The sequence below is a fragment of the Eptesicus fuscus genome, chromosome 13, assembly GCF_027574615.1.
Source record: "Eptesicus fuscus isolate TK198812 chromosome 13, DD_ASM_mEF_20220401, whole genome shotgun sequence".
Taxonomy (NCBI): domain Eukaryota; kingdom Metazoa; phylum Chordata; class Mammalia; order Chiroptera; family Vespertilionidae; genus Eptesicus; species Eptesicus fuscus.
Genome location: NC_072485.1, coordinates 47,577,862 through 47,592,214, shown reverse-complemented (window position 1 = coordinate 47,592,214; position 14,353 = coordinate 47,577,862). Strand labels below are relative to the sequence as shown.

At 49.3% G+C, this 14,353-nt stretch overlaps 1 protein-coding gene across 2 annotated transcripts in view; it reads right to left on the bottom strand.

Annotated features, from left to right (window-relative positions):
• Positions 1-14,353, bottom strand: part of SWAP70 (switching B cell complex subunit SWAP70) — a 74,304-nt gene that overhangs the window by 24,228 nt on the left and 35,723 nt on the right. For both annotated transcript variants that reach the window (XM_008151043.3, XM_054725274.1), the window contains one exon: positions 13,968-14,141. In XM_008151043.3, coding sequence (XP_008149265.1) covers positions 13,968-14,141 — 174 coding nt within the window. The remainder of the gene's footprint in view (positions 1-13,967; positions 14,142-14,353) is intronic.

Here is a 14,353-nt window from a genome sequence, read left to right as displayed (position 1 = left end):
AAAGAAAGAGAGAGAGAAAGAAAGAGAAAGAAAGCAAGCATTTATAGCCCTGGCTGGTTTGGCTCAGTGGATAGAGCATCGGCCTGGGGCCTGGAGGGTCCCAGGTTCGATTTCGATCAAGGGCACATGCCTGGGTTGTGGGCTCGATCCCCATTAGGGGTGTGCAGGAGGCAGCTGATCAATGATTCTCATCATTGATGTTTTAATCTCTCTCTCCCTCTCCCTTCTTCTCTGAAATCAATAAAAATATATTTTTTTAAAAAGAAAGCATTTATGAAAGTACATAAACTGAAAAAGAATGCAAAATTAAATTTACCTATGATTTATACTCCATAAAGATTATGTAAATATTTTGACAAATATTAGTACAAAACATAGAAACAGATAGGACTGTGAATTATTTTTTTTCTTTCTCTTCTTAACACTTCCATTAACTTGGTTAAAACTTTGTTTGTGAAATAAACTTTAACAGAAAAATAATGCAAAAATAGAAAAGACATATTTGCAAAAAAATGTACATTCATCAAATATCACAAAGTCAAAAAATATCCTGAGTTCTATGATTTAATTTGATAAGATTGTAAAAATTCTCTAGTATGGAGATTACCTAATCCCTTAAATCTAACATATGTTTACTTATTGGAGAAAGACACATTTAGGTCTTTCCTTCTCTTGTTGGAGATCTATCATCTACTATTAAGCTTATCAGAGATTATTTTCTTGGCTCTTAAACAGAAGAAACAGGGATTGTCAGCGGAAGAGAGAAAAAGGGCATGTTAAGAGGAAGACAAAGAAAGAAAGGAAGAGGGAAGGAGAGAATGAGACAAAAAAGAGAGAAAAAATATAAAGGCAAGAAGAGATTGAAAAAAGACAAAGGCAAGAAAGAAATAACATTAAAATAAATAACTGCCCATGGTAAACTAACTTAGAGGCATTAACAGATACAGAAATTCGGTGGAGAAACCAAGATGGCGGCATAGATAAACACCTAAACTGCTGCCTCGCACAACAATTTCAAACTACAACTAAAAGACAAAATGGACATCATCCAGAACCACAGGAAGGCTGGCTGAGTGGAAATTCTACAACTAGAAGGAAAGAGAAAAGCACACTGAGACTCAGAGGAGCTGCAGAAGGCAGAGGTACGGAGGCGCGCATGTGCGCGGAGAGGGCTGGCAACTGAGTACACGGTTGGCTTTCTCAATCAGGAGGGAGACAAAAGCTCCCAACTGCTCTGAACTCCAGTTCCAGGCAAGTTTCTGGGAACCCAGAATCATTCAGGGAGAAACTGGACTGTCTGGCAGCGGGTGAAACTCAAGGGCAGCTTTCTCTCAGAGGTGCTTGCAGCGATTATCGAAGGACACTGAGACCCAGGGGCCTCTTAGGGCAGGGCTGATGAGAAACCAATGCTGTCTGCTCCGCCCTGAGACTCCGCCCCATCCAAGCTGAGCACAGAGGCTTTTGCAAGTCTTGTCTCATAAGGGTGTCTCCAGCACAGAAGTTCTCCCAGCATAGACACAGCTGATCCTCACAGCCTATTGGCCTGGAAGTCAATTCCTCCCAGTGATACCAACAACAACAATCAAGGCTTAACTACAACAAGACTGTGCACATAGCCCACAAAGGGGTGCACCAAGAGCGTCCACCTCAGGTAACTGGGGAGGCTGAGCCACTGGGCCCTATAGGACACCTAGCACACAAAACCACTCTATCAACTCAGGGAAGCAGCCAAAATGCGGAGACAAAGAAAGAGGTCACAAATGAAAGAAATGGAGGAAAGCAAATAACTGGATATAGAGTTCAAAACCACGGTTATAAGGTTTTTCAAGAATTTCCTAGAAAAGGCCGATAAATTTAGCGAGACCCTCGAGGATATGAAAAAGGACCAACTAGAAATTAAACATACACTGACTGAAATAAAAAATAATATACAGAGATCCAACAGCAGACTAGAGGATCGTAAGAATCAAGTCAAAGATTTGAAATACAAAGAAGCAAAAAACGCTCAACCAGAAAAGCAAAAAGCAAAAAGAATCCAAAAATATGAAGATAGTGTAAGGAGCCTCTGGGACAACTTCAAGCGTACCAACATCAGAATTATGGGGGTGCCAGAAGAAGAGAGAGAGCAAGATATTGAAAACCTATTTGAAGAAATAGTGACAGAAAACTTCCCTCACCTGGTGAAAGAAATAGACTTACAAGTCCAGGAAGCGCAGAGAACCCCAAACAAAAGGAATCCAAAGAGGACCACACCAAGGCACATCATAATTAAAATGCCAAGAGCAAAAGACAAAGAGAGAATCTTACAAGCAGCAAGAGAAAAACAGTTAGTTACCTACAAGTGAGCACCCATATGATTGTCAGCTGATTTCTCAACAGAAACTATGCAGGCCAGATGGGAGTGGCAAGAAATATTCAAAGTGATGAATAGCAAGAACCTACAACCAAGAATACTCTACCCAGCAAAGCTATCATTCAGAATTGAAGGTCAGATAAAGAGCTTCACAGACAAGAAAAAGCTAAAGGAGTTCATCACTGCCAAACCAGTATTATATGAAATGCTGAAAGGTATTCTTTAAGAAGAGGAAGAAGAAAAAGGTAAAGATAAAAATTATGAACAACAAATACATATCTATCAACAAGTGAATCTAAAAATCAAGTGAATAAAAAATCTGATGAACAGAATAAACTGGTGAATATAATAGAATCAGGGGCATAGAAAGGGAGTGGACTGACAATTCTCGGGGGGAAAGGGAGATGGGGGGTGTGGGAAGAGACTGGACAAAAATCGTACACCTATGGATGAGGACAGTGGGGAGAGGGAGTAAGGGCAGAGGGTGGGGTGGGAACCGAGTGGAGGGGAGCTATGGGGGGAAAAAAGAGGAACAATTGTAATAATCTGAACAATAGAGATTTATTAAAAAACAAACAAACAGAAATTCAATCTCCCCAAGGCAGCAAAATGAAGGGCCCATGCTGCCTGATCACAACGTGGGGTGAGTGTAGTAACGGCACAACTAGAAGTTTTAGTAGGAAGCCAGCATTGCATATGGCCACAAGGATGAGGAAAAGTGGGCATGGCAAGGAGGTGCATCCAACTGACCATTTGTATTTGTGGACACCCAGCCTCAGCTCTGCCTCACCTGCCCCTAGTGAACAAACCCGAGCCGCACAGTCCAAGCTTCAGTTCTTCTCACCTATCGGACAACCTTTTATAACGTTTGTAACCCAGAAAAGACCTATTACTAGCAAACCTTTCTGAAGGTGACCTCCCAAATCTTTCTGAGTTGGTCATCAGCACCAGCATCTGCTCAGCATTGCCAGTAACTGGGCCAGACAACCAATTAGATTCATTTCCTGCTGACTTTCGACACAATCGTTTACTTATCATAACCAAGTAACTTAAGGACCTCTTAAATCATCATATTGGGCCAAGGAGAGACAAGCATTCTCAGCTATTCAATTACAGTGTATTATTACACCAACTAATAAATCACGTGCTGTGTGTTAGTCTGGAGTGGCCTGCATCAATTCTAAGAGCTCATTCAGTTTCAGGAAGCAGCTTACTTCCTCCTTCCAAGCAAGTTTCACCAAAAATAACAAAGAATAAACTTTTAAACTGCATGTGATTTGCAATGCCTTTGGCTCCAAAATTTATTTTGTTAAATGTTCTTTCCCTGTCATCATTTAAAAGGGCCTTTATTGGCGTAACAACAATTCAGGTTTTATTTCACAGAGGGTCTCTTAAAACTATTTCAGGTTTGATATTTATTTCAAGGCAACTCTTCCAAATAAGCTCACAACAGACACATCCTGTTTTTGTTCTTGGCTCTGTGGGAAGTGAATACTAATGTGAAAACTATACTTTGACACATATTTCCAGGAATACCATTTGACAAAAATTACAAACCCACCTCAAATAAGGACATGCCATTTCTTGACTTCTGCGTAGTAACTTAAATATTTATTCAATATTCTTGACACTAACTTTCTGGGTGATGGAAAACTAAGTCAAAAGCAAGCTTATTTATGCCACTTACGTTATTCATATAACTACTGCTGCTACTTATATAGCATTAATTGAAGCTGGAGAACAAAAGCTTACTTAAAAACATTCTGGACTTAAAATGCAAATGATCATTATGGTACTTAAGAGTATTGGAAAAATAAAAAAATTACTTTAATTGTATAAAGTCTAAAAACTGTTGAAAAGATTACAATTAAACTTAGTATATACTCATAACAAAGACATTACATTTCAAGTTTTATATTTTAAATACATCTTTTTTCACATTAAATTTTATTAAAATCTGTAAGTCTAAAACTAGACCAAAATACAGTTTTTTTAAATGTTATTAAAGCATTTAGGAAGAAAGCAAAATCTAAGAGAGATGGCCACCTTAAGAAATATTATGATTCTAGTGTTTTCCATAAAATAGTGTGACCTCGAGTCTGCAGTGCTTGATCAAAGAACAGGAGATGTGCCGAGAGTGCAAAAATTCAAGGCCATATTTTAAACTCCAGGAGGCTTGGCTCAGCAGCCAGACAAAGCATTTCCACATACATCTGTTTCTACAATCCCTTCTTTCCACACACAAGTACTCCTGGCCATGGAGGAATAATCTGTAAAACTAACTCTAATTCTCCTTTTAACAAGGAGAAACGTCCAGGGAGTTAAGGATGTCAAAACACAGAGTAAGTCCAAACAATAATATGACAAGGTAGGCTGCCTGGCTATTCTATCACCTCAAAGACAGGCTGTTCCCTTCCCAAATGAGACTAACTTGTTTGGAAAGAGGACCAAGACGTTCCTGTCAGCCTGCCAAGATGAAGGTGAGCCTGCCAAGGAGTTCTGGCTGGACCCAGGTGCAGAAAGGATAGTCACGTGGGCCCCAGGTCTTCGAGCCACCTGGGAAATAAATCTTTCGAGTTTCTTAAGCAGAGCAGTCAGGAAGATGATGCTGACTGGCTCCCTTCACAGCCTGTGGCTCCGTGATGATTTAAAGCCAATGACAAGTCCTTCACATCAGTCAGTGCTGCCCCGAGGAATAAGGTAAGTGTCCTTACTCACTAATTTCGAGTTCTGAAATCAGGACAAGGTCACTTTCAAGTTCACCCGGAATATTTTAGTAATGGAAGGAACCAAAACATCACAGGTCAGAGACCACCCCTCCTCCAGTTCCAAGGAAAACACTAATAAATTCGGAGCACTGAGTATAACTACAACATGTTTTAAAAGATGATACTGGAGATTTTAATAGCATAATTCGTCCAAGCAGCAGCTTAGTTTTTATAATAGCACTTGTATATCTTTTTCTATACCTATAAATATTCTATCCCCCTCTACTGGTATATTTCTCTGTATTAAGCTGGACATTTTTTAAACTTTTCTATTCTTTTTTTTTTTTTAAGGTTTTTAAATTGATTTTTAGGGAGAGAGGAAGGGAGAGGAAGAAACATCGACTGGCTGCCTTCCACAAGCCCCCTACTGGGGATCAAACCCACAAGTATATGCCCCCTGACTGGGAATCGAACTGGCCACCCTTTGGTGCACGGGACCATGCCCAGCCAACTGAGCCACACCGGCCAGGGCCAGCTAGACAATTTCTGTGGACAAAAACTCCACAGCATGTCTTACTTTGTATTTCCCCTTTTATATCCATGGGCAATTACATCACCATGGTTATCAAGCACCAAGAAACTGCTCCCACCTGCAGTGAATCTGCCTTGCCCTTGATAACCAATGACCACCCCATTGCTAAATCCAAGGGCAACCGCTCCCTCATCACGCTCTAATTTTTCTGTAACAGTGAATGCCAGTAACTACTTTTCTGCTTCTTAGAACTTTTTCTTTCCTGAGCACCCATGACTCAACACTCTCTCAGTTCTCCCACTGCACCCTCGATTCAATTCAGCTTCCTTTACCAAATCTACTTCCTCCTCCTGCTGTCAAAATGATCCCAAGATTCTCTCTCCTCTCTCCCTACCTGATCTAACCTATTCCCATGGCTTCTCTATCTCTGTGTCTAGCCCTGGCCTCTCACAAGCTCTAGGTGTGCACTTCAGTTGAATACAGGACAGCTCCACAAGGATGTACCAATGTACCAAATGGACCAAACACATCAGCATACACTGTATCCCCAATGTATCCATCATCCTGTCATTCACACACACACACACACACACACACACACACACACACACACACCATTCAGTGAGTACTTACATTGGGACCAGACATTGTGTTAAATGCTTCACATACATCAACTATTTTCATCCTCACAAGAGTCCGATGAAGAGAGTAGTTATCCCCATTTTAAAGATGGGGAAACCCCAAACAGAGAGATCACGTAGCTAAAAAGTGGTAGGGTCAGGATTCAAACCAGGCAGTCTGATTTCAAAGACCATGCTTTAGATAACTATACCATATTACTTCCTAATTGCCCAGGCCTGACACTTGTCTGTATTTTCCCACAGCAAGGCACTATAAGCTTGGTTCTGTGACCTCCAGGTCCCTCCTATCTGGCCTTCTTTTCCATTCTCACTGATGCTACTGTTCTTTAGTCCTTAACACCACTTACCTTCTCTTAACTTCCCATCTCCCACCTCTCCATATTTCATCTATTTACCTGTCACTCTCTTGCTCAAAATTCAGTGGCTCACAGCTCCCCACTGCCTACAGGATAAAATCAAAATTACGCACAGCCTTATCTACTACCACTCTTCTTCACAGCTATCATGTTTCACTTAGAAAGGATATATGCCCTAGCCGGTGTGGCTCAGTGTATAGAGCATCAGCCTGTGGACTGAAGGGTCCCGGGTTCAGTTCCGGTCAAGGGCACATGCCTGGGTGCGGGCTCGATCCCCAATGGGGGGCGTGCAGGAGGCAGCCGGTCTGTGATTCTCTCTCATTATTGATGTTTCTCTCTCTCTCTCCCCTCTCTCCTTTCCTCTCTGTCAATAAAAATATATTTTTTAAAAAAGAAAAATTATATGTATCAGTCTTCTTGACTGCCCAGCATCTAAAACCCTTCGTATGTCTGGGGAATCCCATACCTCCCAATGTAAGAGTAACAATGTAAATGTACCCTTTCCAAGCCTCCTTTGCAGCTAGCTTATGGCACGTGACTAGGCCATACCAATTAGATGCATCATCCCAAATGTGAACTGGATAGTGGGCACCACAGAGAACTCTCCTTGGTAACAAGAAAGCTGCAGGAAGACCTGAGTCCCTGGGCAGCACCGTGTGCAGGGCCAGAGGTGTTCCTTGGTACAAGTGCAACACCTACCCTCTGGTGGCAGCAACCTCTTCCTTGTGGTTCCTCACTGGAGCAACCAGCATAGTTCCAGCCCCCACACCTGGTTTTTAGGCCATCGTGGCAATTCTGTGAACTACCCAACATCCTTTTTACACATTTATTTTTGCCTTAAATCATCTAGTCCTGGTGTTTCCAAGTGAGCATCCTTCACGCGTGTCAGAACATGCCCTTTGCTTTCCTGCCCGCATAACCTGGCCCACTGTGTTCCTTCCATCAGAATTCTTCCCTATTAGTCAGAACTCTTCCGATCTTTTTAAGACCCAGCACTAGCGCTGCTTTCCCCATAGATATAATGGCTAATATTTTAATGAGCACTAAGGACCAGGCATTCCTCTCGTTTGATCTTCACAAGTACAGTGGGAGGTAAATACTTGCATTAGCGCCATTTTACAGTTGAGGAAAATGCAAAACAAATGAAGAAAGCCCTAACCAATTTGGCTCAGTGGATAGAGCGTTGGCCTGCGGACTCAAGGGTCCCAGGTTCAGTTCCGGTCAAGGACATGTACCTTGGTTGCGGGCACATCCCCAGTAGGGAGTGTGCAGAAGGCAGCTGATCGATGTTTCTCTCTCATGGATGTTTCTAACTCTCTATCCCTCTCCCTTCCTCTCTGTAAAAAATCAATAAAATATAAAAAAAAACAAACAAATGAAGAAAATTGTCTTTATTGGTTTCAGAGAGAGGAAGAAAGAGGGAGAAAGGGATAGAAACATCAGTGATGAGAGAGAATCACTGGTCAGCCATCTCCTGCACAACCCCTACTGGGGATGGGGCCCACAACTCAGGCATGTGCCCTGACCAGGAATCAAACTGTGACCTCCTGGTTCACAGATCAACACTCAACCACTGAGCCACACCGGCTGGGCTACAGGTATAATTTTTAAAGGGCAGTAAGACATCACAAAACCTTACTCCTCTATTTGTTTTCTTTTGGAAGCTTAGGAAAAATAACTCAGAACAAAACAAGCAATGTCCTTTTTCATCTACTTTGGGAAGTACAGTTAAAAGTCACCATCCTGGACTTTGAAACAAGAATAGTATTTCCTTACATAAAACAGCCTTGAGGAGAAACAAAGATGGCGGCATAGGTTAAACACCTAACCTGCAGCCGGGCACAACAATTTCAAAAATACAACTAGAGGTCAGAACGGACATCGTCCAGAACCACAGGAAAGTTGGTGGACTGAAATGCCCACAGCTGGGGGGAAGGAGAAGGCCACGGGGACAGTCGGGGAAGCCGTAAAAGCCTGAGGTATGGAGAAACGGGCGGAGACACGAGCACACGCGCCTGCGGGGAGGATGGAACCGGAGAGGAGGGGGCGGCTGATGACCTGGCCGGAGATCACTGGCAGGAAGGAGATAAAGGCTCCGGAGTGCGCTGAGCGCCGGCTCCGATTGCACTGAACCCCATTCCGGGCGAAACCCTGGGAAACTCACTCACTTTCGCAACTCCGCCGCCCCCGCAGGCCGCCCGGCCCGGGACGCTGGGGACGCCGCCGCAGCGGCGGCGCCCGGAGCCCGGCGGCCTCCCAGCACCCGTCCCCGCCGCGCAGCCCCCCCCCCGCGCGCCCCGCACACCGGACGGAGGCCCGGGCGCCCTCTCCGTGCACCTCCCGGCGGCGCTAGACTTCAGTAGAGTTGACTGAATTCAAGGGATTAAGAAGTATAAATTGGGGGGACGCCGCGGCGGCGACGTCCGGAACGCGGCGATGGCGGTGCCTGGAGCTCAGCGGCCGCCCAGCGCCCGTCCCAGCCGCGCGGCCCTCGCGCGCCTGGTTCCGCGGGACGCGCGCACCGCGCACCGGACGGAGGCCCGGGCGCCCTTTCCATGCACCTCCCGGCGGTGCTAGACTTCAGTAGAGTTGACTGAAATGAAGGGATTAAGAAGTACAAATTGAGAAGTTTGAAAAAGATGGCGGCGGAGGTTAAAGGCTGTTTAGTTGCCTCGCACCCAGCGAAATCGGAGGGGATGAGGTGTGGAGGTGCGTGGGTCTGGCTGGTGGCGGGGGAAAGGGGCTTTTGTTCCAAACTTAAGGGAGATTAGCTCTCCATCACCCTGAAACCCATCTTCTGGCGAACCCCGGGAGACCCAGATGCCTGCGGGGAGAGGCGGGACTCTTGCGGAGGTGCGCCCAGCAATCAGTGTTTGCTGCGCTGGAGTGCGGAACGAGGGGACTTAGATACGTGGAAGGCAGAAGGACCAGACTCACAGCCATCGCGGCTCGCCGCACCATGGCCTGTTGGCGCCCTAAGACCCCGCCCCGCCCTGGGACCCACCCCGCACGTTTTGAAGACCTGCCCCGCAAGTCTTGCAGGCACACCTGCGCCCCAAGCAACGGCTTATGCATGTGGGTGGCCTGCCCTCTGGCAGCGGACCAGATGATCTGCTGTTCTAGTCGGACTGCTCCAGGGCCACTCAGACAGGAGGAAGAAACTACAGTTTTTGCTGTAATCCTTGCTGAGTGCCTAAGGCAGTAGCTGATCTACACCCCATTGGAGACCCAGAAACGAGGGCATCTAGTGGTCTGTGGGAGATGACACCAGATTTCAACCACGTGCATAAGGGACACATTCAACGGGAATATTCAGTGAGCGCCAAAGCTTTGCTGCACCAAGACCCGGCCCATAAACGTGTCTCCTGCACAGCAACTCTTCCTTTATAGACAAAGAGAGCCCCCCCAGTGACACCAACAACAATCAAGACTTAACTATACAAAGGAGGACCAAGATGGAGGCATAGGGCGGAAGCCTGATTGTTGCCTACCACAACAACTTTGAGACTACGACAAGAGAGCAGAGCAGACACCATCCAAGACCACCATAGGGCTGGCTGAGTAGAAGCTCTACAACTAGAATAAAAGAGGGGTATGTGGGATGATGCTGATGCCGGTGACCCAAAGACCACACTTTAAGAACTACGGCTCAGGCGACACAAAAGAACTATGGCTCAGGCGATACAACAGCGGCCTGGAACGTGCTCGGCGCAGCTCCCCCGGCGGTCTCCGGCTGAGGGGACGGCTCCACTGGCAGCCAAGCACGGACAGACGAGCCCCTATGAGACATGGGGTGGGAGACTCCGCGCTTGCTGACCTCTGAGTCCGTCAAGAATCTCAACGCCCCGGAAGCGGCCAGGTGCGCATGCTCGGCGACCGGCCACCGATGCAGACCCAAGGGCCGACGCAGCGACGCCAGACTGGCCCACCGCCATGCACCGGGTGCACCGGAGCTTCGCCGAGCCGCCGCCCGACGAGTTCTGCAGCAGCCATACTGGAGCTCTGGAAGGATGGCCAGGGGAATTGCTGAGGGGGGATTGACCGGCAGGAATTGGGATCGGGAAGACGGGGCCCCGCTGAGACCCGGGTGCGGGCGGGGTTGCGCGCCTCTGGGCTCGGGTGTGGTCACACGCCTCTGGGTATAAGTGAGGCCTCAAGTCCCTGGGTCTAGGTGAGGCCACATGCCCCTGGGTCCAGGTGAGGCCGGACTCCGGGTCCGGGTGAGGCCAAGTGCCCCTGGACCCAGATGACGCTGGATCCCGTGCCCGGGTGAGGCCAAGCGCCCCTGGGTCTGGGAGAGCCCACACACCCCTGGGTCCAGGCGAGACCATGTGTCCCTGGATCCGGGTGAGGCCGCGTGCACCTAGGCCCGGGTGAGCCCAAGTGGCCCTGGGTCTGGGAGAGGCCAAGCATCCCTGGGTCCGGGTGAGACCATGTATCCCTGGATCCGGGTGAGGCCTCGTGCACCTAGACCCGGGTGAGGCCACGTACCCCTGGGTCTGGGAGAGGCCAAGCGTCCCTGGGTCCGGGCGAGACCATGCGTCCCTGGATCCGGATGAGGCCTCGTGCACCTAGGCCCGGGCGAGCCCAAGCGGCCCTGGGTCTGGGAGAGGCCACGCGTCCCTGGGTCCGGGCGAGACCATGCGTCCCTGGATCCGGATGAGGCCTCGGGCACCTAGGCCCGGGTGAGCCCAAGTGGCCCTGGGTCTGGGAGAGGCCAAGCGTCCCTGGGTCCGGGTGAGACCATGTGTCCCTGGATCCGGATGAGGCCTCGTGCACCTAGGCCCGGGTGAGCTCAAGTGGCCCTGGGTCTGGGAGAGGCCAAGCGTCCCTGGGTCCGGGTGAGACCATGCGTCCCTGGATCCGGATGAGGCCTCGTGCACCTAGGCCCGGGTGAGCCCAAGTGGCCCTGGGTCTGGGAGAGGCCAAGCGTCCCTGGGTCCGGGTGAGACCATGTGTCCCAGGATCTGGGTGAGGCCTCGTGCACCTAGGCCCGGGTGAGCCCAAGTGGCCCTGGGTCTGGGAGAGGCCAAGCGTCCCTGGGTCCGGGTGAGACCATGTGTCCCTGGATCCGGGTGAGGCCTCGTGCACCTAGGCCCGGGTGAGCCCAAGTGGCCCTGGGTCTGGGAGAGGCCAAGCATCCCTGGGTCCGGGTGAGACCATGTGTCCCAGGATCCGGGTGAGGCCTCGTGCACCTAGGCCCGGGTGAGCCCAAGTGGCCCTGGGTCTGGGAGAGGCCAAGCATCCCTGGGTCCGGGTGAGACCATGTGTCCCTGGATCCGGGTGAGGCCTCGTGCACCTAGGCCCGGGTGAGCCCAAGTGGCCCTGGGTCGGGGAGAGGCCAAGCGTCCCTGGGTCCGGGTGAGACCATGTGTCCCTGGGTCCGGGTGAGGCCTCGTGCACCTAGGCCCGGGTGAGCCCAAGTGGCCCTGGGTCTGGGAGAGGCCAAGCATCCCTGGGTCCGGGTGAGACCATGTGTCCCAGGATCCGGGTGAGGCCTCGTGCACCTAGGCCCGGGTGAGCCCAAGTGGCCCTGGGTCTGGGAGAGGCCAAGCGTCCCTGGGTCCGGGTGAGACCATGCGTCCCTGGATCCGGATGAGGCCTCGTGCACCTAGGCCCGGGTGAGCCCAAGTGGCCCTGGGTCTGGGAGAGGCCAAGCGTCCCTGGGTCCGGATGAGACCATGTGTCCCTGGATCCGGATGAGGCCTCGTGCACCTAGGGCCGGGTGAGGCTACGTGCCCCTGGGTCTGGGAGAGGCTAAGCGTCCCTGGGTCCGGGTGAGACCATGCGTCCCTGGATCTGGGTGAGGCCTCGTGCACCTAGGCCCGGGTGAGCCCAAGTGGCCCTGGGTCTGGGAGTGGCCAAACGTTCCTGGGTCTGGGTGAGACCATGTGTACCTGGATCCGGGTGAGGCCTCGTGCACCTAGGCCCGGGTGAGCCCAAGTGGCCCTGGGTCGGGGAGAGGCCAAGCGTCCCTGGGTCCGGGTGAGACCATGTGTCCCTGGATCCGGGTGAGGCCTCGTGAACCTAGGCCCGGGTGAGGCCACGTGCCCCTGGGCCTGGGAGAGGCCAAGCGTCCCTGGGTCCGGGTGAGACCATGCGTCCCTGGATCCGGATGAGGCCTCGTGCACCTAGGCCCGGGTGAGCCCAAGTGGCCCTGGGTCTGGGAGAGGCCAAGCGTCCCTGGGTCCGGGAGAGACCATGTGTCCCTGGATCCAGGTGAGGCCTTGTGCAACTAAGCCCGGGTGAGGCCACGTGCCCCTGGGTCTGGGAGAGGCCAAGCGTCCCTGGGTACGGGTGAAGCCAGATCCTGGGTCCGGGTGAGGCCGTGCGCCCCTGGATCCATCCGGGTGAGGCTGGGTCCCAGGCCCGGGTGAGACCACGCGCCCCTTGGGTATGGGTGAGGCCACGTGCCCCTTAGTCCGGGTGACGCCGTGCCCCTGGGTTCGGCCGAGACCAAACCAGAGGGAGTCGGACCTCCGTTACCACCATTTGTCCACCATCCAGAGCTGAGGGGTCAGTGTTGACATGTACACATAAGGAACTACTGGACATCGAAATTGGGTCTCAAAAGAACTGTTGGTCCAGGGGGAAGCTCGCTACAGATTGATTCATTTGCCTGTCAGCATAAATATTATTGCTCGTCTCACATTCAGTTCTTATTAGTATATATCTAGTGACATATGATCTCGTTCATCTAGAGGAAATGATGAACAACATAGACTGAGGAACAAGAACAGAACCAAAAGCAAGGAGGCATCGATCGGACTATCAGGCCTCAGAGGGAGGATAGAGGAGGGTAGGGGGAGGGTGGGGGGGAGGGGGAGAGTTCAACCAAAGGACCTGTATGCATGCATATAAGCCTATCCAACGGTTAAGTTCAACAGGGGATTGGGGCATGCGTGGGGAGAGGGGTGGGATGGGAATGGGGGGATGAGGACAAACATGTGACACCTTAATCAATAAAGAAATTAAAAAAAAATAATAATAATAATAATAATAAAACAGCCTTGAAAACATTCTGGATCCTATATGTTGCCCATATAGCATCACTTGACCAGTTCTTATGGTTTTATCAATATGCAGGTAGACAAACAATTATGATGTAACTTGTACTGAATAAATATTCTCTGGACATGAGGATGCACTGGTCTATAATTACAGCGATGTAGAGAGGAAGAGTCCCACCCTGTCTGCAAGTCTCCAGGGATATCACGTGACCCCAAATCACTTAAGTTTTGGACTTTTTTTAGATTCAAGCCGTTCTGCCTCCGACCCAAAAAGTCTAGTCCAATACTTCATATCTACAGTGACGTAACACAAACACTTCCAAGTTCAATCTATTAAATGCGAAGATGGCCCAGAGCCACACCTTACCTCTTCTGGCACAATAATTAATGGATACTTGTCCTCAGATAAAAAGTTGAAAATAACCCACACTTTAAATGAATCTTCTTCCTCAATGAGCAGGGGACTCTTTGTGAGGTTTTTTTTGACACAGAGGGTCCAACACATCCTATTTAATTCAAGCTTGTCAAAGTTGTCTTGGACCTAAAAAGGAATAAGGAAAAATTCTAATGAACCAATCCAAAATAAGTAATATAATACAAGCCCAGTAAAACAGAAAAACAAAGCCTACTATAGGCTTCCATTTTAATCAATCCAATTAACCAATACATTTTCAGTGTATATGCTTAGGTACCACACTTTTAAAGGCTCAAATAAGAATGTTATATTAAGCCCAGCTGCTATGGCTCAATGTT